Source organism: Boeremia exigua, assembly GCF_020726555.1.
Source record: "Boeremia exigua strain MPI-SDFR-AT-0100 chromosome Unknown C7974scaffold_3, whole genome shotgun sequence".
In the NCBI taxonomy this organism is placed as follows: Eukaryota; Fungi; Ascomycota; class Dothideomycetes; order Pleosporales; family Didymellaceae; genus Boeremia; species Boeremia exigua.
Window position 1 is genome coordinate 1,062,327 of NW_025763520.1, and position 26,586 is coordinate 1,088,912.

Genomic DNA, 26,586 nt, shown 5'->3' on the forward strand with positions numbered 1-26,586 from the left:
ACGAAAATACGAACGTGGGTGTCGATCACAGAACAACCAATAGGATCTGTCCAATGTAGGGACTGACTTCGAGAAACCTCTGTGGGGCACCTCGTATTCTCGTCCGCTCATGTTACCCCCTTGCACTCCTCCACTAGCTTGAGTCAGGCCGCTATGCTCTATACCCGATGTACATAAAAACGGCTGACGCGACGCCCGACATAGAGCACGGGAAGAGTTGAGTCCATTTGGTTCTCAGGGATGATAATATTGTTATTGGTACAACCCGAGGGTTTCACTGCGGTATTGAGACACTAATCAATAATTTCTTTATTCAACTACAGTGTCTGTGCGCTGGTTGCGCAGTTACTATACGTACGCAACTAGCACACGGACACTGTGCTTCGTACGCTCGCTAGCTATCCACCAGACTAGGTACCTACTGTCGCTGATATAGGCCGATAGCGACATCCCCCTTGCTTAGAATCACCCGCCAGACCTCAAGGTCGTTCGCTTTAAGAGTTCCCCCGCTGATCACGATAGCATCGCAGAGAAGAAATGTCTCGCATGGATCGTTGACCAAATAGGACTCAGAGGCCCCGAGCACGCGTTGGATCCTGTATGTATCCTCTGGGACGTCAATGCTGGCAAGATACGTTCGCACCATGCGTGGATGCTCTGCGACGATGCGCGCGGGACGGTCTGCTGTCCACGCGCGCGGGTCAATGTGTTGGCCACGACGGCCAATGAGTGCGAGCGAAATGTCGGGCTGTGGGGCAGAAACAACAGGCCGCGCAACAGTGGGGAAGTTGTCCATAACTACGCTATATGTCACGGTACCGTCAAGCGCACCTTGCGTGAGCAGCCCAGGCATGTCCTTTGGTCTGGCACATACGAAGTGCACGCTGACCCCCTCGCCGAATGCTTTCGCGAACTTAGCCGCGTCGACGATCTCGTAGTTCACACGCAGGCTGCGGCCCGTTGGGCGCACCAGCTTTACTCCAAGGCAGGTAAGCATGAAGTCGTCTGTTCTGTCTTCGTACTTTTCCGCCGTCACGCCGATGGCCTTGGATCCCGGCGGTGAGACGGCTTGTGCAAGCATCGCGTCCGCGTCCGCGCCGTGGATTGCGCTCACCTGTTCAGAGGTCAACCCGGCTTTACGCGCGTAGGTGTTCACGAGCTGGAGCATGGAACTGGCTTCCTTGTACGAATTGTGCGGCGGTACGGCAGCGGTAAGCTGCCAGATTTGCGCCTCCATGAGTGCAAGCAGACGCTCGGGAGCGTCAATGTCTTCCGCCGCTGACACAGACCGCAGGCGCGAGCGATCATGCGTGGCAAGACGCTCATATATAGCCCGATAGCGCGGCGTGAGTGTAAGTGTGTTATCCGCGAGCACCTGCTGCGCGTGCAGGCCGTATGGCTCGTTCGGGGCAATCATCTCGTGCTCGTGGAACGGGCGGCCAACGAGGTGCTGGCGGAGGAGGCTGTTGAGCTGTGTCCACTTCTCGAGGATGCTGCCTTTTACGGAGCTACCGCCTGCGCGCCAGATATCCTTGTCATATACAGCTTGGCCGTTCGTATTAACGGTCTCGCGTTGCTTGATGCGCATGCAGTCCTGGTTGATCTCAGACCACATCGTACGCCCCTTCGGATCGAGCATGATGCATCCGTCCTGCACTTCAAGCCCGATCTGATGAAGGTAGTACTGCATCGTGAAGAAGATTCGCAGGGTGCTGTCCACAGTTGCCTCGACGTCCTGTACGCCATGTACGAGCTCCTCGGGCACGCACTTATCCCCAAACGGCGTTGCCCGTGCAGTGAGGTAGTCGTTATAGAAGACATCCTTACCGACCGACGCTTCCATGAGGTGGTAGAACGGGTGCGTCGCAGGATTGACGCCCTTGTACGTGTGGTTCGGGTTCCGCCAGTCGAAGCGAACGTATGGCCCACGTCTATACTGGCCTGTCGGCAATGTGACACCGGGGTGGTTAACAATGTCAAAGAAGGAATGTTTGTCTGTACCCAAGCAACGTTCCTTGTATACAGTCTCGATCTGTGTAATTTCGGTGCTGTGCGCCCAAATGAGCCCATGCGCGTTCAGGCCTTTGTATGTGTGGCTAAGGCCTGCCCGATGGAGCATCTCAAGGAAGAGACGGGAGCCGGCAGCACGGATTGCACTGAGACCTGTAATCTCTGCCGTTGCCTGCTTGCTGTGCGAATAGATGGTCGGCTTCAGGAAGACAAGAACCTGATCATCGAAGGCGCGGGTTTGGGACGTCTCGACTTTGTAGATCTGCTTCGACTCACCCTCAACGATTAGACGAAGGCGCAGTGGTGCTTTCCCGTCATGTAGATTGTCGTATTGGTTCACAAGTGCATGTACCAGGCCCGGGTCTCGAGAGCATTGACTGCGAACGTCTTCGGGGGTGAAGATTGAGGTCTCACCGCACTCAGCAGCGACGAGTTCTTCCAACCGCTTCGCGTAGTCCACACCCGGCACCACCGCACGACGATTGGCCAAGGACGCCACGTCCTCGGGGGTCAGTGTGCGCAAAGCAAGCTTTGAGAAGAGCGCGAGGACCTCTGGATTGCGGGCGAGGGCAATTATGTCAGAGACACTCTTTTCCACGCCGTTCTTTCCAGTATCCACAACGGGCAGGCCGTAGAATGCTGCTAGTTCCTGATGACTCATTAGAGTCTTCTAACACCGGAGCAAAATGCCAGGAACATACCAGAAACCGCGCACGGAAGTAGAAGAGGGATTTTTCAGACTCCCATTTATCTGTGCTTGGCCGTTTCGCAAGCCGCGCTTGGAGGACGGGAAGATCAGCATCAAGGATAATTCGCACAATTCTGCGGTGAACTCCATCCTTGTCTGTATACGATGTGGGGAGAGGACCACGGTCGTCACTGGCAAGTTGCAACGTGAGTTTGTCGAAAGACCGAACGACGAGTGCATCCTCAAGTGTCGGGTCCTCATCTCCACGTGCATAGACAATTTGACCGGCCGCCTTGAGGGCGGGGGCGAGAGTAGATTTCCCGGTCGCGTCGTTACCGTGGAGGACGATGGTATAGGCCGACTCGGACATGACGGGCGAACGTGTATCAGAGACACTTGACCACGCTACAATGAGAGGATTTGAAAGAAGGTTAATGAGACTTGAAAGCGGGTGTTAAGAAGTAGCTCGTCGTGGGAGGCCGGATGGCCTGTTTATATAGCATAGAGATTCATGATGTACATGCCTTCTCAATCGGACCTTGCCGAGTCTGTGTCATTTGACCTACACAGTTCTTTGTGACAGAACATCTCCCCAGCCCACTACTTTGCCTGACTCCTGCACGTGGAGTCGCTACAACGCTTCAGTCCCATCGTCAGACTTGGAAGCAAGCCGAAGCTGCTAAGCTGATCTCGATTGGAGGCCACGCAAGCTGAAACTGCTAACGTATGATACCACCTGAAGTCGATCCGTATAATTGCGGCGGAACGGCGGGGATGTGATCGGTCCTTCAGTTAGGTACTGCAGGTCCTACAGCATCGGTCTTACCAAGCCGTGCTCTAGCCCCACAGCACTCTGGCACGTCAGGTTAATACATCTTGAGAACTTCATTGCGTACGTCAAAACTGCGTTTGGAATAGAGAATGATTCGGCCGGATTTCAACTGAGTTGCGGACGATGCTCCGCCAGACAAGAGTGCTAGCCCCGCCCACTATCATCAGCAGGTCGGAGTGTCCGAGAGTATCTTCTCAGAGATCTTCACAAAAGTATTCACAAGTCGAGTAATAATCCAGGAAGATCAAAGCTCAAGCATAAACGTTTGATATATCGAATCAAATCGAATACAGACAGTTTGGCCGTCACTTACCACATCGCACTATAATTTGATGTGTATGTACAATCGCTGTCAAGACATGCGAACCCCCCACTGCTCCCTTGACCACGAAATAGTCATGATCAGCACGTGCCATGGTACTGACATGCGGGAATCTTTGTGGGTATAGTCCACATTATCATCTCAAAGACCGTCCACAGACTGTCGCTTATGTCCAGCCAGACGCACATAGCCGACGAGAAGCTGCTGCTATCGATTTTGGCTAGCATCGGTAGTACCTAGGTACTATTCGTATAGAGACGGTAGAAAATCCACTTCCACGCGTTCTCTACATCGGAGTAACTCCAGAAGTGGGATTCCGTATGACGAGGTTTCGAACGGCAAGATGTGATTTTTCCGGTTAATGTTGTCCGTCCGCACAAGCCGACTCCGCGAAGATCGGTCTTGGTCTGGGCGCGAGGCTAGAGCTGATACGGTAACTTGCAGCAATCCGTGCACACATGACAAGCCCGTCTTGTGCCGTTCGGTAAATGAACGCGTTATGGTACTGCCTCTAATCCACTATCCAACTAAATATCACCTGGCATTCTTGAACCTATCTCACACTCTGTCCCTCGCCACTCGTCTACTTCAACTATCCTGTCTCGGTCACTTCTGCCAACACATCTGTCCAGCAGAGATGCCTTCTCCTATTAGCGTCGGAGTCTACCAGACACACTTACTCCGCGAAGATCATACAATCTTAATCGTGGATGAGATATACGGAGAGGAACTAGTCCATGAGCCAGTTCTCGTAGAGCTTCTTCAAAGCCCGGAGGTGCAACGACTACAAGGAATCTGCCAGTACGGAATAATTGCATTCTTGGGCTTGACACCCCGAGTCACACGGCTCGAACATTCGGTTGGTGCCTTCATACTCGTGCGAAGAGTTGGTGCCACGATCGAAGAACAAATTGCTGCTCTTCTCCATGATATCTCTCACACTGTCCTCAGTCATGACGTCGACTACGCCCTCTCCAAGCTTGGAGAAGAGAGCTACCATGAGGTACACAAGACACGATATATTGAGATGACTGGTTTACCCAAGATCCTCGCCAGGCATCAGATCGACCAGAAGGTCTTCAATGAAGATCTATTTCCTTTAGTAGAGATGCCGTCGCCGCAACTTTGTGCCGATCGCCTAGACTATGCTCTACGCGACTCTATCAGCTTCGGAAATCTTACGCTGGAGGCGGCCAGAGAAGTCTTCAGCTCACTGAGAGTGTTTCCCAGTCCTATAGCACCCCGCCGTTTACTGGTGCTAGACGATCCACGAGTAGCACTGATTCTTGCACGCGCATACATCACTACCGACAGAGACGTCTTGACACGTCCGGGAATTGTTGTTATGTCAGAGCGAACGGGTCAGGTGATAGGAGAATTGGTGAAGGCAGGGGCGGTGAATGATAAGATGTTATGGCAGATGTCCGATGCAGAGTTTTGGGCTGAGATTCGCAAAGCAGCAAATCCTGAGCAGCTTCGCGCTATCAAGAGACTGGAGGACGAGGGAATTCCAAAAGATGATGGTCTTGAACGCCCAAAGGGTACGAAAATCCGCACCCTTGATCCAGATATCTGGCAAGAAGCAGAGAAGCAGCCAGCTCCACTGTCAACAGTATTGCCGATGTGGGGGTCGGAGCGATCACAGTATATTCTTAGTCAGCAACAAGGATGATCTACAGTACCTAATAGCGGGGGTAAGTAATCAATAGCATACTGTTCGTGCAGTTGTAGCCAATTAGATACGGAGACTTGAAACTATTAGAAACGAAATTTCATCTAATAACAGCTATAAGATACACAGAAATGCTGTGCAACCAAGGTGTTATCGCTAAGCACAGACAGTACGCCATTGGTTACATACACCTGCCATATTGTAGGATATCCAAGCTTAGTCTTGGTCGTAATTTCCCTCCTGCCTCCCAAGCCTCACATGACTACTCAATCCATGCTCACCATTGTGTCTTGTAGCTTCGGGATACCTCTCTGCGACTAAGTTGCACACAAGAATTCGTGCTCGGCCTTGGGTATTGTCAATCGCCGTCCGATACAGTGTTGTGAAACCGATCGACTCAAGCGGTCAGGTGTTCAATCGTTATTCGGACCTATAGTTACGAGACGGCCCAAGCACTCTAGCTCTTGTATCCTGGCTTCGTACATTTTTTGCGAGATATTTATTGTTACTCGGCTCAGTGACCCACGTGGGTCTTGGTTCAGGGCCTGTTTGGTAGGTACACCAGAGTTGGGAGCCCTTACCGAGACCCGATACGGCCCACCCCGCAGCGGAACCCGGCCCGGTGCCTGGGACGGCCCGACAAACTAACCGCCGAGTGGCTGAGGCTTGGTCGTTTAAGAGAACAGGCACAACGTACGATTTGTGTATTTTATTGTACAGTGAGAGCCGGAACGGGCCGGAACGGGTTAAACAACAGATTGCCCCACAATTTTCTCCTACAGTGGAACTCCACAACGTCATGCAATATGACTGGTTCTGGAGAGCGCAAGTGGCAGTTCGTATTTCAGTCGGTTCAGGTTCATGCTACCCCCTTGTACTTGTCGGGATTTTCCAGGCCCGATCCTTTTCGTCCTCTCTAGCCAGTGGACACAATCCTCGGCGATCCCCCACGAATCTACATAACCATTGTACAATACTGTAGGCCCGAAAGCACCTTGTCGCCTCTAAGTCTGCGAACGCCTCTTCAATGTACGTGGCTCGCTACTAAGAGTCACACCTTCACTAGCTGCAGAAGTTGGCATCTCAAAATCACATAGTTGACGTATCGTGTGCCTGTCACTGCGACTATTTCATGTTTCATCTTGACAACCAGGTTCTAGTACGTGTGATGGGCTGACGATCAGTCACTCAGCCTCTTGACAGCATTCGAGTTACGTACGCGAGTGCGTTACCTGAGAGGCGCTCAGACTAAACCCCTAAATTTACCGGGAAGTCATTCATTCTTAGCTCACATGAGGACATATACAAGTTCTCTCCTCCATTGAAAACTACTACAGTAAATCTGGGTGATAGCTCCCAGAACGTAGTCTTTTGTAACTGCAGCGTCTATAATTACGCTTTATACCTCTCTGATCTAAAGCTAGCCAGAGGGACTAACTTTTGTTCGCGCCTGCCTTGCCTCTACGCGCACACAATACAATATCCACGCTTCAGCTAAATTATTTTTACTTATGTAAGAGGCTAGGAGTTTTTTTCCGCTTTTCCTCTGCTTATAGTGCTTGCTAGACCCGTTTCTATCACTACCTTGAATTTGAGAAAGCCGACAGCTGCCACGTCATCAGCAATGCCATTGCTTGATCTGCCAAATGAGTTGCTCCGAGATATCTCAGAACACCTAGGATCTGAAAGACATATCAACGCTTTTGCACAAGCCAGCCGCCGCCTTTACGGTCTCCTAGATACCTACCTCTACCGCTACAATGTACAACATTCTAAAAGCTCAGCGCTATCGTGGGCTGCCCGGCATGGCCATGAGGCGACGGCGCAAAAGTCACTAAGGGCAAAAGCCAGTAAACATGCCCCTGATCACGATGATAGCGGCGAAGGACTGCTGTTGTTGGCCGCAGAGAATGGACATAAGCAGGTGGTAAAGCTGCTGCTTGACATGGGCGCCGACATCAACGCACAGGGTGGATTCTATGGGAATGCACTCCAGGCAGCGTTGTCTAGAGGCCACAAAGATATAATACAGATCCTACTTGACAGGGGCGCTGATATACATGCCCAGGGTGGACGATATGGCAACGCATTACAATTAGCGTCACAAGGGGGCTATGAGGCAGTGGTGAAGCTGCTACTTGACAAGGGCGCTAAAGTTAACGCATGGGGTGGACACTTTGGTACTGCACTTCAGGCTGCTTGCTCTGGAGGCCACGAAGCAGTGATAAAGACTCTGCTTGACAAAGGTGCCAATGTTAACGCACAGGGTGGCTGCTACGGTGATGCACTTCAGGAAGCTTCACAGGGAGGCTACAAATCTGTGGTGCAGCTGCTACTCGATAGAGGGGCTGATATCAACACGCAGCGCGGACACTACGGTAACGCACTCCAGGCGGCTTCAGATAGAGGTCACAAGGCAGTAGTGCAGCTGCTGCTCGACAGAGGTGCTGACGTTAACGCTCAAGGTGGCTGCTATGGGAACGCACTTCAAGCAGCTTCGTTAAGAGGGCATAAGGCAATAGTGCAGCTGCTACTTGATAGGGGTGCTAATATCAATACGCAGCGCGGATATTATGGCACCGCACTTCAAGCAGCTTCAGATGGAGGTCATAAGCTTGTAGTGCAGTTGCTGCTTGACAGGGGTGCTGAAATTAACGCGCAGGGTGGTTGGTACGGCAACGCACTTCAGGCAGCTTTAGATAGAGGGCATACGGAGGTAGTGAAGCTGTTGGTAGCAGGGGGTGCGAAGCCTTTGTAAAGGTAACGCATACTTAGCTAACGGGTTGTTTTCCTTGTAAGATACTACGGCACCTATTTAGTTCTCTACTAGCTGACTCGGTCTTAACACCGGACGCCTGCACGCATTATCTGGTTGTGCAGGAGGTAATTGAGTTACCCCTACATAGTACCTGCATTTCACGTTTATACCCGTTGCCTCTGCCTCTACCTCTGCCTCTGTCTCTGCCTTTGCCTTTGCTGCTGCTTCTGCCTCGTAGGCACAGTAAATGGAGAGGAGAACTATTCCAGTACAATCAACGACGTCGGAAGATCTTCCAGGAGCCTCCTGATGGAAGTACTGAACATCTCTATCCGTCCCCCCACCATGGCTTTGGCCTGCGGTCCCTGGCCTGGCACCGTCGCCGGATGCGCCAACCCAACAAACCCAATCCTTTTAAAGCAGCCGATGCCGGGTTTTCGCCTCACATGGATCGCGCCGAATTGCTGGCTGTATCGGTCCTCGCAAGATAGAGGCACAATGTAACCAGACTGTCCCGGGTCGGCGGAGCCACTTTCCGCGTTAGGGATGCTCACTTCGTGCACGACTTGCGCAATGAACAGATGTAAGTACTAATTTATATATAGTTTATAAAAAATAACTACCTATTAGGAACCTAAGTTTATGAATAACTGTGCATTTTAAGCATAGGAAAGAAGGAGGGGCACTTTGGCTGCTTATTTAGTGAATGCTTTACAAGGTTGCACGACAGGCTGCATGTCAGCTTGCAGCCTTAGAGCTCACCCCCCTACTTCTAGGTACTGGTTACTAGAACAACTTCAGCCTAGCTTGACTTAACACGCGCTGCTATTTTGGTCTTTTCCACCAGGCTCCGTCTCTGCAATCTTCAGCCTTCCGTGTTTTAATCAAACACTTTGCTCTGTTAAAGGCATTTAATAACAGCTCAGATTAGAACCAAGCTTAAGCTGATGGTCTATTACACTATTCTAGCTATATGGAAACCACTACAACTTCTCCGTGCCCAAGCACGTCCGAACTTACTACACACCACTGGCAAGATGTCGCAACAGCCGAACCCGCACGAGACGCATCCGACTCGACTAAAGCGACACTTCTGCCCTACCGGGAAATACCAAGTGCACTATCAGATGATAATAGCCAGGAACTGAAAAGCACCCGGCGCATCTCAAGAGCGACGGATACAACTGCGACACCACTGTTGAGCACTGAGAAGACTGGGGCAATGTTAAAAGGATGGTCGAGGTCCCCAGAAATGGTCTCAACGTCCACAGTCATGGTGATATGCGAAGGCGTATTCGACTTTGTGCTGTTTGCATGCGCTGCCGCATTCTTCGCCTTTGCGGTTTCCGTTGCTTACTTTGACCAAGTACCGACGGCCGAGAACCCAAAGAGAACCAAGCTGCTGCTCAACGCAACAGAATATGTGAGTGAAAGAGATTCTGAACACACACATATCCTAATATGTGCAGGGACCATCAGTCTTTCCTATTCTCTTCGCTCTAATACTAGGAAGAACCACGCACACTGTCTTACGTTGGCGCTTTGAGCGCGGCGAGCGTGTTGGGGTCTTGGACACACTTGCTACTAGCACGTCACTGACAAGTACAGTAGTAGCGCAGTTTCAGTTGCGCGCTACTAGTACTATTGGCATCGTGTTGATGATCACCTGGGCACTCTCGCCCCTCGGAGGTCAAGCATCTCTCCGACAGATGAGCATTGGCGTCAAGAACGAGACCTTCGACATCGACTTTGCACACATGATCCACCATGGCTACTTGGATAGTCTGCAGACGACCGAACAAGAATCGAACTGGGGAATCGTCAATAGCATGTTCATTAGTGCAATGATAGGGTCAGTGGACCCCGACTTGGCCCAAGTTGACATATGGGGTAACTTCAAGATACCTAGGATTGAATACCTCGAGCACCGTGGCAGCGCTGACGAAGAAGGCTGGCTCGTTACTAACAGTAGCGAAGCCGAGTCCTACACGGCTATGGTGGGCATCCCGCTAGCCATCGGCGATCGTCCTGGGAGGAATAGAACGCAACCTACGGACTACAGAACGCGAATCGAATCCTCGTACCTTGAAGCCACATGCGACATTGAAAACCTCTGAAAGCCGACGTGGCCGGATCCTCACAAGTTATGGCCAGATGGAATAGTGAACTTGACGGGTCCAGGAGCGTTCGTGGTGTTCGACAACTTAACGCAGCTTCGCCGATCGGTCAGTGACCCGCACGACCTAACCCCGTTCCGGTATCAATACATATCCAGAGGCTGGAACATTAGCAACTATCGCCTTGATTGCAACATCTCAACAAGCTATGTTGAAGCAGAAATTGTCTGTCAAGACACCACGTCGTGTGCGGCAACGAGAGTCCGTCGATCTCGCCTTGATCACCCCCCGCCAAACTGGACCTTGCTGGATCTGCAGTGGAATACACTGCGGGAAATGTTTCAGCGCATGCTCATTAGCACTGGTGGCAGCGAGAAATGGCCAATTCCTCTAGACAGATACTTGAACGAGCCGGCGACAGTTCTGGGTGGAGCCCAGTCAGTCATTAGCTTTTCAGAGAAAAAGAGATACTCAGTCCACATGACACACCTGCTGAACTCGTACTTCAACATCATCAACGGTCTCTTTGCCATCTCCGGAGGACTGAAAATGAGCAATCGCGCAGACGCCAGGAACGGGACGTTCGTGCCTCCGCTGAACCCACCGGACGCCAAAGTGAAGTCGGAGCGAACGATGGGCTTTTTTGCAGGAGAGCGCCTCTGGTACAAATGGGGCATGCCGTCACTGCACGGCTGGAGCTGGTCGGCGCGCGGCACCGAGACGATATCGACGGAAGTGATAGCGGCCCAGCGGCCCTGGGTCGCCACGCTGTGCGCAGCGTCTCTCACGCTCGTCCTCTCAAGCCTGCTAACCCCGCTGATCCACTATCTGCTCATCGAAGGCCCGGAGATTCTGATCAACGTGTCGAGTCTCGCAACACGAGACAACGCGTATGTAGAGTTGCCACACGGAGGCACGCACCTCGGCGCCGCCGCTCGCGCACGAGCACTCAGGGACCTCGAACTGCGCTTTGGCGATGTCCGCAAGAGGTCGGATGTCGGTAGGCTCGCTATCGGCGCCCTGGATATGCAGGACAGGCGGCGTATCCGGCGAATACGCGCTGGGCGGCTGTATGAATAGTGCGGGGACATCTTAAGTGATTTCTCAATGTGAGCTGGCTAAGCTCTCATTGGCCATCGTAGTCGTAGTATAGCCGGAGACTCCCTTTTTGGCAGCTGTACAACGAGATTATCTTCTATTGACAAATGGTGACCGTCTCTAGCTGTTATCTGTTGTCTACCTTCTTGCTCACGATATTTTCAATCTCTTCGTTGGGAACAACATTTTCTGGTAATGGATAATCGTTAGTGATATGTTTATGCACCCCCCTCTAATTATAAAGCCATGTTGGAAGGCCTAGGCCCTCCCACGTAGAGGTTGGCAAGAGGGCGGTCAAGTCCCTGATATGCCTAGGTATCCATTAGCCTAGTCACCCATAACGTTAATCCTAACGTTAGTACTAACGTTGGTACTAACGCCAAGCAGCTGTTGTAGTCCAGGTCTCTCGCACCACAGTAAAGATAAAGGGAAGGTCCAGTCCTCTCCCTTACCCGCATACAGACCGAGCCTGCCCCTACATCCAGGCACACAAACTTTCCGGCCATTCAGAGAGCCTGTGTGCCTGCCACGAGACTGCAAGTGTATAGCACCACAGGAAAGGGGGGGGGGTCTGCACATGCTCACAGGTAAGCACCAATACCCACCTCCCGTCCGCGAACCCTAACCCGTGGTACCTACCACTCACCCAGCTCGCCAACTGCACGTCAGGCCCAGCGACCACGCGCGACACCAGTCCCATCTCCGGTGTGCGCGTTCCCGCGTCGCACCGTCTGAGCACGGAGTCCTCAGACCCGGAGCCTCCGGTGTCTGGGAAGGCCAGCTCAACACAGCCCCCAAGGACAGACGCGCATCTGGCGCACTTGCCCTGCCGCCCCGCGGCAGTCCGGGCCAAAAAAAAACATCCAGACCTATCTGTGCTGCAGACGGCGTCCATGGGGGCGTGTGACAGACTCCTGAAGGCGCAGGGCGTATTCATCATGGCTTTGGGTTTGCACGCCATCCTCTGACGCCAAGGGAGCAGGCCAAGCTAAGGGACCTACCGCGCGGCGCTGGGGCATGGGAGAGCTTGTAAGTACAGACGCACGCTGCAGTGGTGCAAGATGCGCAGCAACTGCGCAGCTTGCGTGAGTCGACACGTGTGGATTACAATACTGCGGTGGTGCTGCTAGGCCTGACTTGAGCGTTCGGAATGGACAGATGTGGATATTTCGTTACATGCACTTTGTCTGCGGTGCGCGGCTCCCACACTATTTTATTTGACCCCCGTGCCCTCCTTCGTCGCTTCGTCCGGGTTATCTCCCATCTTCTCCTCCCTCTCCCTCTCCCTCTTCCTCTCCAACTCCCTAACCTTCTCCGGCGGACTATCCTCGATCAAATCACTTTCATTATTAATCCCCGACCACTTGGGCAGCCCATCCGGCACATCCACGACCCTTTGCCCATAAAACATATGACACCTGGGCCTAAACGCCTTTTTCTGCTCATCGGTTTTCAAGTGCACTAAGGAAGGGAAGAGGAGGATCATGTTGCGGCCCTCGTCCATGATGGGGCTGTGGCAGTAGGAGCAGCGCACCTTGCAGGGGAGCTTGTGCTCGATGGATTTGGAGGAGGGGTCGTACCATTCCAGGTTGTGATGGCCGTGGGTGAAGTTTATGTCGGTTTTGTGGAAGATGGCGGCCCATTGGAAGGGTGCGGCTGCGGGGGTGTTAGGGGGGACTTGTTTGGGGGGCCTGGGGATTAAAGAACGCACCATGCTGCACCTGACACGTCGTACAATGGCACAATTTACTATCCAGCGGCTCCGCCCTACTCAACTGAAACTTGACTTTCCCACAGTGACAGTTCGCCGTCAACTTGACGTCAAAGTCCGCCCCGTCGTCGTGCACCAGGTACGGCGGCCGCGTCTTCCACTCGGACAGGCCCGTGGTCTCGTCGCCGCGGCACTGGTCTTCTTTTGGGGACATGGCGCGCGGGGTGCGGGAATATGGGCGGGCGAGGAGGCGGAGCGCGGAGGGGGTGAGGACGCTGCGGGTGAGGGCGGTGCGGGATGAAAGCAATGGCGCGCGGAAGGCAATTGCAGACACGGACATGGAAGGGCGATAGGACGAGTGAGTGCAGCGCAGTCGGTGAACAGCGAGTGTGGGGGTGCAATGTGGAGTGGTCATTGACATGTATATATGGACGCGTCGTGATGACGTCGAGACAAACAAACGCGACGGAACGTGACGCACGGGGCGCGATCAACACCACGACACGACGCCGCGCGCTGCGAGTGTCGCGCGGAATTTCAATGCTAGGGCGCCTGCGGGGCAGGGCGTTTTGTGCGGTGCCGCGGGGCCGGGTCTACGCTTCTTACTGTACAATGCTTCACCCGCCGGCCAGCGCCTGCTGGGCCTCCTTGGCGGACAGCCCGAATACATTAATCAGATAGTCCTGCTCTGCGAGATTGTTAGATGTGGTCGGTTGATGCCGCGCTGCACTTACTGATATCGTTCGCGATGCGCCTCCGCACGGCTTCGAACTCGACCTCCGCCTTGTCACGTGCTGCATCCTGCTTCCGCGAGTCGATGGTCTTGACGCGGAATCTGAAGCTGCCGCTGACAGGCCGGTGGTCGGACACCTTGATGCCGTCGTGTCTCCTGTAGTCGAGCTGCTTGATTCTACCTAGCCCCCGGTACAGAAGACGATCGCACCAGGCGGGCGAGCGCTTCTTCTCAGATGTGTCGTAGTTGTCGGTGCCGACGTCGTACTTGTATGTAGGATCAAAATCGATGGGCATTTCGTTGAACGCGCGAAGGCGGAATCCGGGGTTGCGCTTGCGAGACAGCAGCAGCTGGTCGCGCTCCAGCAGCTTGGCCAGGTTGCCCTGCCGCACGCATTCAATGACTGTATTACGCGGCATCGCATCAATGCGGTAATTCAAGTCGCCGTTGAGGATGCAGATCTCGTGATCGAGGATCATCGAGCCGTCGCCGCCGCCAACGAAGAAATTCGCGCAGTCCACCGGTGAGCGGTTCTTCGGCAGTGGCGCTGCTTCCATGATTGAGGCGGCATCGTTGTTTCGATGTGTCGTCTGGGTCTGCCCCGCTGCAAGATGGCAGTTGATCAAGCAGAGAGACGAGTCGTCCAGCAGGAAGCGCACGACAAGTGCACCCTTGTTCCCTACGCGGCCGCTGAACCCTAGTTTAATCTCCGCAGCGCTGACGTCGCGGATATTATTGCGCTCTGCCGCCTTGACAAAGACGCAGGTGAACAACCCAACAAGATTGGCAGTGTGCAGCAGGATGTAGTTTTCCCTTGGCGCATGCTCGTCCAGCACCCGTATCAGATGGTCTTTCCACGCGCGGTACTGATGCGACATGTGTTCGTGCTCGGAGCTCTCCTTCTGCTTCTTCTTCTTGAAGAAACTCTTCGCGGTGATTTTCTTGTTTTCCAAATCAACCAGTTCTTGAAAGCCAAACACCAGGATATCTGGCGGGTTCTCAGGTTCAACAATATCCCGCAGGAAGTCGCGGTCTCCGGACTGGCGTAGGGTAGTTGGTTTCACCGCGCCGGCGTTCCAGGTCATGACTCGCGCAGAGAGCTCTCTGAACTCGCAATACTCCGAGTCGCGCTGCTGCATCAAGGTTTCTGGACTGTCAGCGTTGTCCTTGTAGTCGTAGCATCTTGACTCACCAAGCCAGTCGGTCTTCAGCATGCCATCCCAGACGCGCAGCATCGTATCTGTGCCCAATGAAGCGACCTGCAGCCTGTCCAGCTTCCAGATACTCGTTCGGTCTGCGATGATGCCAGCGATGGGCTTGTCGTGCGCCTTCCAGTCCTTCAACACCTTCCATGGCGAGGATGTAGTGTCGTAAACGTATATCATGCCCGTGCTGTAGCCGGCCCAGAGATAATCACCTACACCCACGAGCGAACTGATCTTGTACAGACTGACATTGACAACACCCAGACACTCGAACCCCTTCTTGGCGTAGATGGTCACTTTGCCATCGATGTGGCCGAAATAGATGCGGTCCGGCTGGCTGCTGACGATGGCTCCGGACGTCACGTCGCCTACATTGAGTTGCGAAAGCGTGCCCTCGGTGAGCTGCTGGAAGTAGTTGTGATCTCCGGTACGCTTGTACACGCGCAGATCCTTGGCGTACGCCACCCACAATTGCGATCCAGAGACAATCGAGAACGTATGGCCGCCCCGGATCTGAAAGGTGAGGGGCGCTTGGTGCAGGGACGGCGAGCCAGACTCGTCGGCTGGCCAGATGTGAATCTTACCTGTCTCATCAAGCGACCACATCTCGCCTGCGTACCTGAAGATTCTGCTAATCACCGCTCGTGCATGGGCATTCTTAGTGAAGACAATACTTTGTGTCGGTATGTCGATTTCGTGCAGTTCGCCAGTATTCATGCCCAGCCACAACCGTTTACCTTCCTGTTCTACGTCTTTTGCCGGTCTAAAGGCTACTGCTGTTGCTTTTACAGTATCGCCGTGGCTTAAGCTCATGAGCAGTCGCCCGTTCAGTACATTCCACACGTTTGTCACATAGCCAGTGGTACATATGTGTTCACCGCAGACGGCGAACGTTTTCGTGTCATATCCTGTGGGTATCCCAGCTATTGTGTCTGGGAAGGTGGGCGGTCTTCGGTTTGCTTGCGACGAGTCGGGGTAGTCTGTCAGAGCTGTGGTCGGCTGCTTGTCAGGGGACGTGTCTGACTCATCCGAGTCGTAGGTATATGCCTGGGCAGCACTTCGAGAAGGCTGCTGAGGTGGCGGCGTCGGAGTTGGCGTTGGTCTCCTCATCTCGCCGGACTTGCGGGGCGGCGGAAGCTCGGGGGGATTGAGTGAGCGGGAAGCGGTGCCAAAGTTGGTCGTCTGCGTCCGCCGTGGTGGAGGCATCGCTCTCGCGCCGTCGTCGGGTGTGAACATGACAGGCCGCCCCTGATCAAGCGATCTGCGCACTGGCACGTCCGGCGGTGGCTGCCGCTGCAGCTGTACGCTCTTCCGCAGATCTGAGGTATCTTTCTCGCGCCTCACAGGCAGCGCTGGCCGCTCATCCGGACTGTCGCCGTTCCGGTACGAAGTGGCTGTGGGCGGCGATGCACGCTTGGGCGGCTGGTTCGCGATCCTCGCGTCAGCGGCAGCCAGCTTCTCAGCCACGACGTGGTGTATGGGGGGAGGCGGAAAATAGCCATCCTTGAGTATCCCTTTCGGCTTCGACGCGATGGGCAACACGGGCGGAGACGGATTCGGGGCTTTTGTGCTGCCTGCACTGCTGGGCGGCGTGTTGAAGGGGGAGAAGCGCTCGTCCTCGGACTTGGCCGGCTCCAGGCTCGTCCTGGGTTTGGCTATGTTGTCTGCCGACTGCGGTTTGGCTGTGTGGTCTGCTGGCTGCGGTTTGGCAGTCATGTCCACTGACTGCGGCTTGGCGGGTATCTTCGGCTTTCCCGCGCGGTTGACCGGGGGCGGCATGGGCGGCGCAGAGGCCGTGGGGCGATCGTTCTTGGCCGTGATGCTAGAGCCCGTCGCGGTCGCAGAGAGCGCCTTGACGTCGACGCCGGGCGTGCCGTCGCGGCTCGCGATCTTGATGGGCTTCGAGGCGGCAGGCGTGGGCGAGTCGAGGGCGGCATGGGGCGTCGGGCGCGACGGACGCGGCGAGAGGATGGGCGGGGTCAGGGCGGCGGGCGGCGAGGCGGGCGACTGCACGGTGACGCGGGGCGGCGAGCGGGTGCGCGAGCGGGTGGGCGAGCGCGGGGGCGAGAAGGCGACCATGGAGGTCGGGCGCGGCTTCTGGCTGCCCCAGGGCGCGCGCAGGGTCGAGCGCGGGGTGGGCCGGCCATTGCCGCTCAGGTCGCTGACGCTGGGCGAGGCGCGGTCGAAGTGGTCGCGCGGGATGTCCAGCGAGATGCGCTTGTCGGCCCTGCGGTGGTCGTCGGCGGCGAGGCGGTCTGCGGGCCCCGGCGAGCGCTGGCGCGGGGTGGTGGGCGCGGCGGGGGCTCTGTTCGCGCTGAGCAGGTTCTCGAACTGGGCGCGGAGCGAGGAGACGGGCTTCTGCAGCAAGTCAGCGGGGGCCGCCAGCGCGGACGGCGCACGTACAATCGACTCGGCCTCCTCGGGGGCGTCCTGTGGAGGCATCGTGGGCGCGGGGCGTGGTCAGCCAGCACCGGAGGGCGTCCGACAGCTGCTCGTCCTCGGCCGGTGAGCTGTTCCCATTGGGCGCTGGCGAGGGAGCGGGCGTGGAGGGGCTGGGCCGGGCGGCGGTCACGCAGCGCAGGCGCACATGGGGGCCGTGGACGGGGGCGATGTAGGGGGACGACGTATGGGGGGCGGGCGTATGGGCGGGAGGGGAGGCGGCGCGGTGTGCGGGCGTTGCGGTGGGCGTCCCTGGCAGTCGAGCGACCGTGGCTGTCTGGCTCCAGGACGCGTATACGGCGCTGCTAAGAATGCTGGCCTGCAAGGATCGCCGGCTGCGGCGTGGGGTGGTGAGGGCCGTGTTTCAGGCGGCCGTGCTGGCGGGCGGGCAGTCTGCAGTCTGGCAGTCTGCGTCTGGCGGCGGCGGCGTCTGCGTGCTGCGCGTGCGGTGGGCGTCTCTGGGAATGCGGAGCGGCTGCAGTGCCGGCTGCCAGAGGAGTGGTCGTCAGCCCCGGCACCGCATGCCCGAGACCCTGGCCTGCGGCAGGAGAGCGGATCGGCCAGGCACCGTGTCTGAGCCCGCCCAACGCCTCCTGGGCCCTGTAGTATCTGCAGCACCCGCAGCACCACCCGGCCGCGCCCCAACCCTCCCGGCACCGCCCCCGTCTGCCCTCCGCCAGCATGTGGTAAGCCGCCTCGCCTCGCCCGCGCCCGCCCGCCCGCTGACGGCTGCAGCAAACACGTCCTCAACGCGCAGGTCGCCATCCGCTCGCCGTGCTGCAAGAAGTGGTTTGACTGCGCCGAGTGCCACCAGGAGGCCGCCGACCACCCGCTGCTGCAGAGCTTCGAGATGGTGTTTGTGTGCAAGAAGTGCAAGAAGGCCTTCCGCAAGGACGCCCGCGAGTTCGAGGACAGCGACGAGTACTGCCCGCACTGCGACAACCACTTTGTGCTGGACGCCCTGACGCCCAAGGCCTCGCTGAACGTCGAGGGCGAGGACGCCCGCGTCGACAACCGCATGATCAAGGACGACCGCCAGCGCCAGAAGGACATGCGCACCATCTTCGACGTCGAGGAGGCGCCCCACAAGCTGGGCTGAGCGGTGCCGAGCACGTCGCAACGCAACACACACAGTCGCACAGACAGCGCCGCGCCGCTCGACCAGCCAGACACGCGCACGGCACGGGGGAGAGGAGTGCAGGAGGAAGAAGTGCAGAGAGACACAGAGTGCTAGATATGCCATACATTTAGTCGTGTGCAGTGCATGCACCAGTTCGTCATCATGAATAGAGTCTACCACCTCCACGCCGCTGTTCGTTTTGGTGCCGTCATTCGTAACTACCCTCTAAGCTTAACCTCAACCTCAACCTCTAAGCCCCGGCGCCGGAGCCCTCGGCCGGCGTGGGGCGCGTGGGAAGTGCCCCGCTGCCCGCAGGCCGGCCTGGTCTCCTGCTCGCCGCCTCCTCCTGCTTCTCTGTGTTGATGTTCTCCACGTACTTCTCAATGTCCTCGACCGGCAGCATCTCGAGCGGCTTGCCGGGCGCCGACACGGCGATCTCAATGTTCTTGGCGCCCGTCTGCACCACCTCCAGCAGCGACTTGATCGTTAGCTTGATCGTCTCTTCCCGGTCCATGCCCTCCTTGTGGTTGCGCTCGAGGAACTCGCGGACTGTCTTGCTGGATCGCCCGATGGCGTTTGCCTTCCTACTTGGAATTAGAAGAGCCAGTAATTTCATTAATGAATCACGCACCATGCTGAGTAGATGCCGGAGGGCTCGGTCTGGTACAGGCGCGGGGTCTTGTCGTTGGGGTCGAAGCCGACGATCAGTGTGCTGATGCCGAACGGCCGGACACCGCCGCTCTGTGTGTACCGCTGCTGCACACCAGCCACGTACTTGGTGATGTACTCTATCGACACGGGGTCCTCGACCGTCAGACGGTGTGATTGCGCCTCGAGGCGGGCCTTGTCCACGAGAATGCGGGCATCGGCGTTCAGTCCGGCAAACGCGAGGGCGACGTGGTTGTCGACGAGGCAGATCTTCGACGGCGTGATGCGTGTGTCCTGGAGCTTCATGGCCGACCGCTTCTCACAGCCCAGCACTACAATGTCACCGCCCTTGACGCCGACCGCACATGTTCCTGCGGGGCATTAGTCGTCGATCTCCGCATCCACGCATCGACAGCAGCGTACCTCGCTTGACGGCTTCGAGGGCATATTCGACCTGGAAGACGTGGCCGTCGGGACTGAAGACTGCCTGGGTCAGCTCCTACTCGGCCGTCTACGTGCTGCTGTTTGTACCTGAGAGCGCGCGATCATAGCCGGATGCCATGGTGAGAGTCTTGCAGTTCTATTGGGAATGCGTGTGTCTAGTAGTACGCGTGGATGACGACGTTGGGGTATCGGCGGGGAGTGTTGTGCACAGCGGCAAGCAGTGGTCGGAGCTCTAGCTGTCCGCGTCGTTGCTCTGCCTGGCCGCCGCCAAGGACGTGGCTCGTGCCGCGTCTTATGTCATCGACCATGAATCTTCAACGAGGCGCATCGCAAAACGCCCCCACTCTTCGTTTTCCCTCTCGTTGGCATTATGGCGACTTCAGCGCGTTTTGTATCGTCTCTGCGACGCAGTGCGCTGTCCGCTCGTGTGGCACCACGAACGCAATGCTTAAGATTGGCGCCTCAGGTCCGAAGAATAACTTCAGCGACATCGGAACCTCACCAGCCAGATGCAAAGGGTGGTTTGGACGGACCGGCGCCTGCGAAGACGATCAAGTTCACTTCAGAGTCGTAGGTGGCAATTGACGGAGATAAAAATCGTGTCTGACTTCAATAGTTACCCCGAAATCAAAAGGGACCCCAAGTTTGCCAAACTCACAGAGGAACACGTGAAGTACTTCAAAGAGTTCTTGGACTCGGAATCGTCGTGCATTGATGGCGTAACTAAAGATGCGACCGAAGACATTGAACCCTTCAACAGTGACTGGATGCGCAAGTTCCGTGGCCACACCCAACTAGTCCTGAAGCCCAGCAACAAGGAAGAGCTTAGCAAGATCCTGAAGTACTGCAATGAAAACATGCTTGCTGTTGTGCCGCAGGGTGGCAACTCTGGTCTTGTTGGCGGCTCCGTACCTGTTTTCGACGAGATCGTCATCAACCTGCAGAAGATGAACAAGATCCGGTCCTTTGACGAAGTATCCGGAATCCTTGTCGCTGATGCTGGAGTCATTCTCGAAAATGCTGACAACTACCTGGCTGAGCGGAACCACATCTTCCCCCTCGACTTGGGCGCCAAGGGATCGTGCCAGATTGGTGGCAACGTTGCAACAAACGCCGGAGGTCTGCGTCTGCTGCGATACGGCAGTCTCCACGGGAACGTTTTAGGCATTGAGGCTGTCCTCCCCGACGGCACCATTGTCAACGATCTTTGCACCCTGCGCAAGAACAACACCGGATACGACCTGAAGCAGCTCTTCATCGGCGCTGAGGGCACCATCGGCATCATCACCGCTGTTTCAATCCAGTGCGCGGCACGCTCGCAGGCTGTCAATGTCGCCTACTTTGGTCTTGAGAGCTACGAGAAGGTGCAGGAGGCTTACCGCACAGCCAAGGGCCAGCTGGCTGAGATTCTGTCTGCCTTCGAGCTGATGGACGGCCGTACCCAGAAGCTCGTAAACAGGGTCACCGGGAAGAAGATGCCTCTCGAGGGAGAGTACCCCTTCTACTGCCTGGTCGAGACAAGTGGTTCAAACGCCGACCACGATGCTGAGGTATGCCGTCATTCTCAAGCTACATTCAGCAGCAGCTAACATCTCCAGAAATTACAAGCATTCCTCGAGCACGTCATGGAGGCTGAAATCGTCCAAGACGGTACTCTCGCCGACAACCAGACCCAGATCCAGGAGCTCTGGTCGTGGCGAGAAGGCATCACCGAGGTCCTCGGCCACGAGGGCGGCGTCTACAAGTACGACCTGTCGATCCCGATCTCCGAGCTGTACGACATCGTCAACGACACCCGCGACCGACTGACTGAAGCCGGTCTTGTTGGCGACGGCCCCGACTTCCCTGTTGTGGACGTCGTTGGCTACGGGCACATGGGCGATGCGAACTTGCACTTGAACATCCCCACTCGGAGGTTCGACAAGGCTGTTGAGAAGAAGCTGGAGCCGTTCGTGTACGAGTGGGTGCAGAAGAGGAACGGCAGTATCAGTGCCGAGCACGGTCTTGGCGTTACGAAGAAGCCTTACGTCAGCTACAGCAAGAACGAGACGATGATGAAGCTGATGAAGCAGATCAAGGACGTGTATGATCCCGTAAGTGGACTCTCCTGCGACTCCTCACTCACGCTAACGCCTCCACAGAAGGGTATCATGAACCCATACAAGTACATCTAAGCTTCTGTATAGCATTGTAAGATTATCCCACTCCGACCACTCTTCACCCGTGACCCACCACCTCACACCCCCTCCCCCATCCCCCTCCCCAACAACCCCACCGCATTCCCCTCATAAACCGCCCCAATCTCCTCCTCCCCAAACAAATGCCCCAACCCCTCCCCCATCCGCCGCGCAAACATATCCACAAACTCCGTCTGCGTAAACGGAAAATCACTACCATACAACAACCGCCCACTCCCGACCCCCCACCCCTCCACCAGCGCCTTGAGCTGCCCGCCCCCGCCCTGCTCCCCCTCAAACACGAAACCCGCTAGGTCGAAGTAGAACTGTGTGTCAAGCGCGCTCCGCACGGCGGCTGCGTCGAGTGGCGCGCGCCCCGGCACTACGGCCGAGAACTGCACGTACCGTGTTAGGAGGGGTGGTAGGGCGCCGCCTGCGTGTGGCACGATGAAGCGGAGGTGCGGGCACTGCGGGAGCGTGGGGCTGCCGAGGAGGTGCAGGATGGCGCGGGCGGTGTCGAAGAGGAATTCGAAGACGGGGGTGGGGTAGTGGGTGGATAGGGGGGTTGCGGGGGTTCTCTTCGCTTCCCCTTGGGTGCTCTTGGTGCTCGCGCTCTCGCCGCCCGCCGTCGTGCTGCTCGCTTTCTCGCGGCTCGCTACCTCACCGCTCGCACACCCACCATGCAGCACACACGGCGTCGTAGGGTGCACAAACACCACCGCGCCCAGCTCCTCCAGCCGCTTAAACACCCGCTCAAACACCACATCGCCCAGATACACCCCATGATAGTTCGTCAGCAGCGCAAACCCATCCGCGCCCTCCGCCACCGCGTCCTCAATCTCCCTCAACGACGCCTCGATATCCGGCAACGGCAGCGACGCCCAGAACCCGAATTTGTCTGGATATTCGCGCTTGAGGGCTGCCGCGTACGCGTTGCACTCGCGCGTCAACGAGCGCGTGAGCGCGGGGTCAGAGGGGGTCAGTGAGGTCCCCGGCGACGAGATGGACAGGATCGACTTGGAGATGTTGGCCAGGCGCATCATTTCTAGGTGCGAGGTGGGCGACCACGCGGGGATCGCGGGCATGCCGTCGGGATGCGTGTGGCCGTGGGTCGCGAGCGCGGTGCGGTAGAAGGGCGGGAGGAAGTGCGAGTGGACGTCTATCTTCTGGGGGGGCATGGTGGGTGTGGGCTTGGGGTTGAGGGAGGGGACGGTGGCGGTGGGTGAGGTGTTGGGGTGCAGGGCTTCCGAGTGAAGAGAGTAGTATCAGTCATTGCTGTTGCACGAGGAGCCTCAGGTTTATACGTCGGTGATTGGGATACAAGTATCGGTCTCGGACGCCAGGCCTATGCATCGGGTCGGACGTGGTACTGTACATGCCATGCGAGGCGCCGTCATGCCAGCTCGCGGCACCTCCGGAACCCCGCTCTGAGCATGCCAGCCGAGATGGTGGTTGTTGATACGAAGAGGTATGCAGGACTACATACCATCGCGATACACTACAGGCTTACGTGATACACTCCCGTCCATGCTGCGCGAGTCGTTGTGGGTGTGCAGGGGTGGTGAGGGGCACGGAGGGGCAGCTTTGTGGGGTCATCTGGTGAGGCTCACAGATACGGCGCCGCACCTCATGCTCCTGCCTGCACAAGTCGGAACTGTCCACTCGTCTCATGCCCAGCATATCCGCATCGGTCTTTGTGCAGCGCTGTCTCGCTCGCGGGGCCGCTGATGGGCAGGCGGCTGCTTCCAGATGCAGCAGTGGGATCCCGCCGCCGATCGCGCTTGCCCCACACGCTTTCTCTGCCACAGCTGCCCTCGTTCACAATTCACCATTCGCCGCCATGACTCTGCGCTCCTCCCACCACCACCTCGCGCCGCCCGTCCACCGTCGCCATGGAGAAGATCACGGATAAGATCAACGCCCTGCCCGATGGCGCGCACTACTTCTCGCTGGAGTTCTTCCCGCCCAAGACGGCCATGGTACGCCCCGCCGGCCACCGCGCCCGCCGATGCTGATAAGCGCACAGGGCTTCGCCAACCTGCAGAGCCGCCTCGAGCGCATGTCGCAGGCGCTGCGCCCGCTGTTTGTAACGGTCACGTGGGGCGCCGGCGGCTCGACGGCGACCAAGTCGCTCGAGCTGGCCGAGATCTGCCAGCGCCAATTGGGGCTGACGACGTGCCTGCACCTGACGTGCACGAACATGGACCGCGCGCTGGTCGACGAGGCGCTGGAGCAGGCCAAGGTGCTCGGCATCCGCAATATCCTGGCGCTGCGGGGCGACGCGCCGCGCAGCGAGGAGTACCGCGACGAGGACAAGGCGCTGGAGCAGGACTCCAACAAGGACTTCACCTGGGCAATCGATCTGGTCAGGTACATCAGGAAGCAGTATGGCGACTATTTCTGTGTTGGTGTCGCGGCGTATCCAGAGGGCCACTCGGATGAGAGCCACCCCGAGCACCAGAACTCGATCTACGATATCCCGTATCTTGTTGAGAAGACGCAGGCCGGCGCCGACTTCATCATGACGCAGCTGTTCTACGACGTGGAGAAGTACGACAAGTTTGAGAAGACGCTGAGGGAGCATGAGAGTGGCGCGTTCAAGACAATACCGATCATCCCCGGGTTGATGCCGATTCAGAGCTACTCGATCCTGAGACGGACGACGAAGCTCAGTCACGCCAACCTGCCCGCGGATCTTTTGTCGAGGCTGGATGCCGTCAAGGCAGATGACGAGCTGGTGAAGAAGGTCGGCGTCAAGATCCTGAGCGAGATGGTCGAGCACATCAAGTCACGGCCGGACGCCGTCAGGCGGGGATTCCACTTCTACACGCTCAACCTGGAGAAGGCCGTCTCGCATATTCTGGAAGACACGCATCTGATTGGGCAGATGCCCACGGATGAGGACGAAGACGCGATTGAGACCACACCAGCGATCAACCTGGAGCCCCCGAACGGTGTACCCTCAACCAGGCAGAGGCGGCGGTTGTCGTCTCTAAATTCGAGTCCACACAACAGAGTCATCAGGGAGAGGCTGTCCGCATCGAAGTCTAACCAGTCCTTTGAGACGTCAGACACAGAAGCTGGGATCCCCCGCGGACCCGTCAACACGCGCGCAAACACCCTTGCCATCTCTGAAGGCGAAGGCTCGCTCGGCCGTGAGGCAACATGGGATGACTTCCCCAACGGTCGCTGGGGTGATGCACGCTCGCCCGCTTTCGGAGAGATCGATGGCTACGGACCGACCCTCCACGTCTCCAACGCCACCGCCCTCAAGCTCTGGGGCCACCCCGTCACCCAAGACGACATCTCCAACCTCTTTAAGCGCCACGTCGAAGGCACCCTCGAAGCGCTCCCCTGGAGCGAGCAAACGCTCAGCGAGGAAACAAAAGCCATCGCGCCCCAACTCCTCGCCCTCAACGCCAAGGGCTGGTGGACCGTCGCCTCCCAACCCGCCGTCAACGGCGTCCGCTCCACCGACCCCGTCTTCGGCTGGGGCCCCAAAAACGGCTTCGTCTTCCAGAAGCCGTTCGTCGAGTTCTTCCTCCCCGCCGCCGCCTTCGCCGCCCTCAAACCCCGCCTCGACGCCCACGACCAGATCACCTACTTCGCCGGCAACGCCGCGGGCGACTTCGAAGCCAGCCAGGAAGACGGCGTGAATCCCGTCACCTGGGGCACCTTCGCGGGTAAGGAGATTGTAACTCCGACTATCATCGAGGCCGTCAGCTTCCGCTCCTGGCGCGACGAGGCGTTCAGTATCTGGCGCGAGTGGCAGCGCATCTACCCCACCAAGAGCCCCACGGGCCGGTTGCTGAGAGACACACGGGCCGATGTGTGGCTCGTTAATGTGATTTGGGGAGATTTCGTTGAGGGCGATGGGCTGTGGGAGTTTTTGGGCGCGTGAGGGTGGGTAAGAGTAACCGGGTGGGGGGGGGGGGGGGGGGGGGGAAGTCCGGTAGAGAATGAGAGTGTATTAGTAGTTAGGAATGCATATACATCATCCACCAGCCCCTTTCTCTGCTTTAAATGCCGTGGTGACTCTCGTATGCTGTTTTTTGGTTGCGATCGGGGTGTTGGTGTGTGTGATGCCTCGGGTCTTTTTGTCCCAAGCAACTACGAAGTATGTTACGGATTTTATTCCACGCGCACACGACTACGCATGTCCATCCCGCAAACCGGCTCGATGTGCTTGGGACTACAATGTAGATTACACATTGCACTTCTATCCGGTGCCGGGGCGTGGATGGATGGGTCAGAGACAAAACGGGGGGGGGGGGCGGGGGGGGGGGGGGGGGGGGGTATCACGTGGAGGGTCATGTGGAGGGTCATGTGATGAACTGGTTCGAGGCTACGGGTGGCAGTGTCTGGAGATCTCGCCATCGCCATCGACAAAGACAACACCATTGGCATCTACACACAAGAGGCAAAGAAGCTGGAAGCGAGGTAACATATTAATTAACTCGAGAACTACCTAATATGCCAATAGAGAGAGCATATGTGAAGTTCAAGGGTCACCTGACTAGTAGCTTTCGGCATCTAACACCATTGACGTAGACATTGAGAGTGACATTGATATTGACATTGACGTTGACATCGCACACCCGCCACACCCCAT

General features: G+C 56.9%; 11 protein-coding genes across 11 annotated transcripts; 6 read left to right on the forward strand and 5 right to left on the reverse strand.

Annotated features, from left to right (window-relative positions):
• Positions 1 to 221: 221 nt before the first annotated feature.
• On the reverse strand, positions 222 to 3,166 carry C7974DRAFT_330124 (uncharacterized protein). Its single transcript, XM_046139075.1, has 2 exons — positions 2,712 to 3,166; positions 222 to 2,659 (listed from the first exon to the last, which is right to left on the reverse strand). Exons 1-2 carry the CDS (start codon positions 3,066 to 3,068, stop codon positions 419 to 421), a joined length of 2,598 nt encoding a protein of 865 aa, XP_046000121.1. The 5' UTR covers positions 3,069 to 3,166; the 3' UTR covers positions 222 to 418.
• A 1,203-nt stretch (positions 3,167 to 4,369) lies between these two features.
• C7974DRAFT_387873 (uncharacterized protein) lies at positions 4,370 to 5,597 on the forward strand. The gene has a single exon (XM_046141219.1). It carries the CDS (start codon positions 4,490 to 4,492, stop codon positions 5,522 to 5,524), a length of 1,035 nt encoding a protein of 344 aa, XP_046000122.1. The 5' UTR covers positions 4,370 to 4,489; the 3' UTR covers positions 5,525 to 5,597.
• A 1,054-nt stretch (positions 5,598 to 6,651) lies between these two features.
• Positions 6,652 to 8,311, forward strand: C7974DRAFT_126357 (ankyrin repeat-containing domain protein). The gene is made up of 2 exons (XM_046135266.1): positions 6,652 to 7,037; positions 7,091 to 8,311. Exon 2 carries the CDS (start codon positions 7,149 to 7,151, stop codon positions 8,280 to 8,282), a length of 1,134 nt encoding a protein of 377 aa, XP_046000123.1. The 5' UTR covers positions 6,652 to 7,037; positions 7,091 to 7,148; the 3' UTR covers positions 8,283 to 8,311.
• Positions 8,312 to 9,157: 846 nt separating this feature from the next.
• On the forward strand, positions 9,158 to 11,586 carry C7974DRAFT_469702 (uncharacterized protein). The gene is made up of 4 exons (XM_046146435.1): positions 9,158 to 9,705; positions 9,752 to 10,279; positions 10,403 to 11,399; positions 11,437 to 11,586. The coding sequence occupies exons 1-4, from the start codon at positions 9,256 to 9,258 to the stop codon at positions 11,493 to 11,495; spliced, it is 2,034 nt and encodes a 677-aa protein (XP_046000124.1). The 5' UTR covers positions 9,158 to 9,255; the 3' UTR covers positions 11,496 to 11,586.
• A 1,124-nt stretch (positions 11,587 to 12,710) lies between these two features.
• Positions 12,711 to 13,422, reverse strand: C7974DRAFT_304377 (Mss4-like protein; the record flags this gene model as incomplete). The annotated part of the gene is made up of 2 exons (XM_046137979.1): positions 12,711 to 13,153; positions 13,209 to 13,422. The coding sequence occupies 2 exons, from the start codon at positions 13,420 to 13,422 to the stop codon at positions 12,711 to 12,713; spliced, it is 657 nt and encodes a 218-aa protein (XP_046000125.1).
• Positions 13,423 to 13,727: 305 nt separating this feature from the next.
• C7974DRAFT_449004 (Endonuclease/exonuclease/phosphatase) lies at positions 13,728 to 17,724 on the reverse strand. The gene is made up of 4 exons (XM_046145688.1): positions 17,550 to 17,724; positions 15,134 to 17,504; positions 13,943 to 15,088; positions 13,728 to 13,896 (listed from the first exon to the last, which is right to left on the reverse strand). The coding sequence occupies exons 1-4, from the start codon at positions 17,586 to 17,588 to the stop codon at positions 13,826 to 13,828; spliced, it is 3,627 nt and encodes a 1,208-aa protein (XP_046000126.1). The 5' UTR covers positions 17,589 to 17,724; the 3' UTR covers positions 13,728 to 13,825.
• Positions 17,725 to 18,144: 420 nt separating this feature from the next.
• On the forward strand, positions 18,145 to 18,813 carry C7974DRAFT_387881 (uncharacterized protein). Its single transcript, XM_046141220.1, has 2 exons — positions 18,145 to 18,271; positions 18,321 to 18,813. Exons 1-2 carry the CDS (start codon positions 18,267 to 18,269, stop codon positions 18,682 to 18,684), a joined length of 369 nt encoding a protein of 122 aa, XP_046000127.1. The 5' UTR covers positions 18,145 to 18,266; the 3' UTR covers positions 18,685 to 18,813.
• On the reverse strand, positions 18,814 to 20,034 carry C7974DRAFT_387884 (nucleophile aminohydrolase). Its single transcript, XM_046141221.1, has 4 exons — positions 19,885 to 20,034; positions 19,777 to 19,836; positions 19,337 to 19,724; positions 18,814 to 19,289 (listed from the first exon to the last, which is right to left on the reverse strand). Exons 1-4 carry the CDS (start codon positions 19,913 to 19,915, stop codon positions 18,956 to 18,958), a joined length of 813 nt encoding a protein of 270 aa, XP_046000128.1. The 5' UTR covers positions 19,916 to 20,034; the 3' UTR covers positions 18,814 to 18,955.
• Positions 20,035 to 20,109: 75 nt separating this feature from the next.
• Positions 20,110 to 22,002, forward strand: C7974DRAFT_126424 (uncharacterized protein). The gene is made up of 4 exons (XM_046135267.1): positions 20,110 to 20,367; positions 20,414 to 21,347; positions 21,396 to 21,890; positions 21,939 to 22,002. Exons 1-4 carry the CDS (start codon positions 20,168 to 20,170, stop codon positions 21,969 to 21,971), a joined length of 1,662 nt encoding a protein of 553 aa, XP_046000129.1. The 5' UTR covers positions 20,110 to 20,167; the 3' UTR covers positions 21,972 to 22,002.
• Positions 22,003 to 22,033: 31 nt separating this feature from the next.
• C7974DRAFT_305652 (uncharacterized protein) lies at positions 22,034 to 23,152 on the reverse strand (the record flags this gene model as incomplete). The annotated part of the gene is made up of 2 exons (XM_046138036.1): positions 22,034 to 22,563; positions 22,639 to 23,152. The coding sequence occupies 2 exons, from the start codon at positions 23,150 to 23,152 to the stop codon at positions 22,034 to 22,036; spliced, it is 1,044 nt and encodes a 347-aa protein (XP_046000130.1).
• A 499-nt stretch (positions 23,153 to 23,651) lies between these two features.
• On the forward strand, positions 23,652 to 25,896 carry C7974DRAFT_387887 (methylenetetrahydrofolate reductase-domain-containing protein). Its single transcript, XM_046141222.1, has 2 exons — positions 23,652 to 23,953; positions 24,001 to 25,896. The coding sequence occupies exons 1-2, from the start codon at positions 23,867 to 23,869 to the stop codon at positions 25,873 to 25,875; spliced, it is 1,962 nt and encodes a 653-aa protein (XP_046000131.1). The 5' UTR covers positions 23,652 to 23,866; the 3' UTR covers positions 25,876 to 25,896.
• The last annotated feature ends 690 nt before the right edge of the window (positions 25,897 to 26,586 follow it).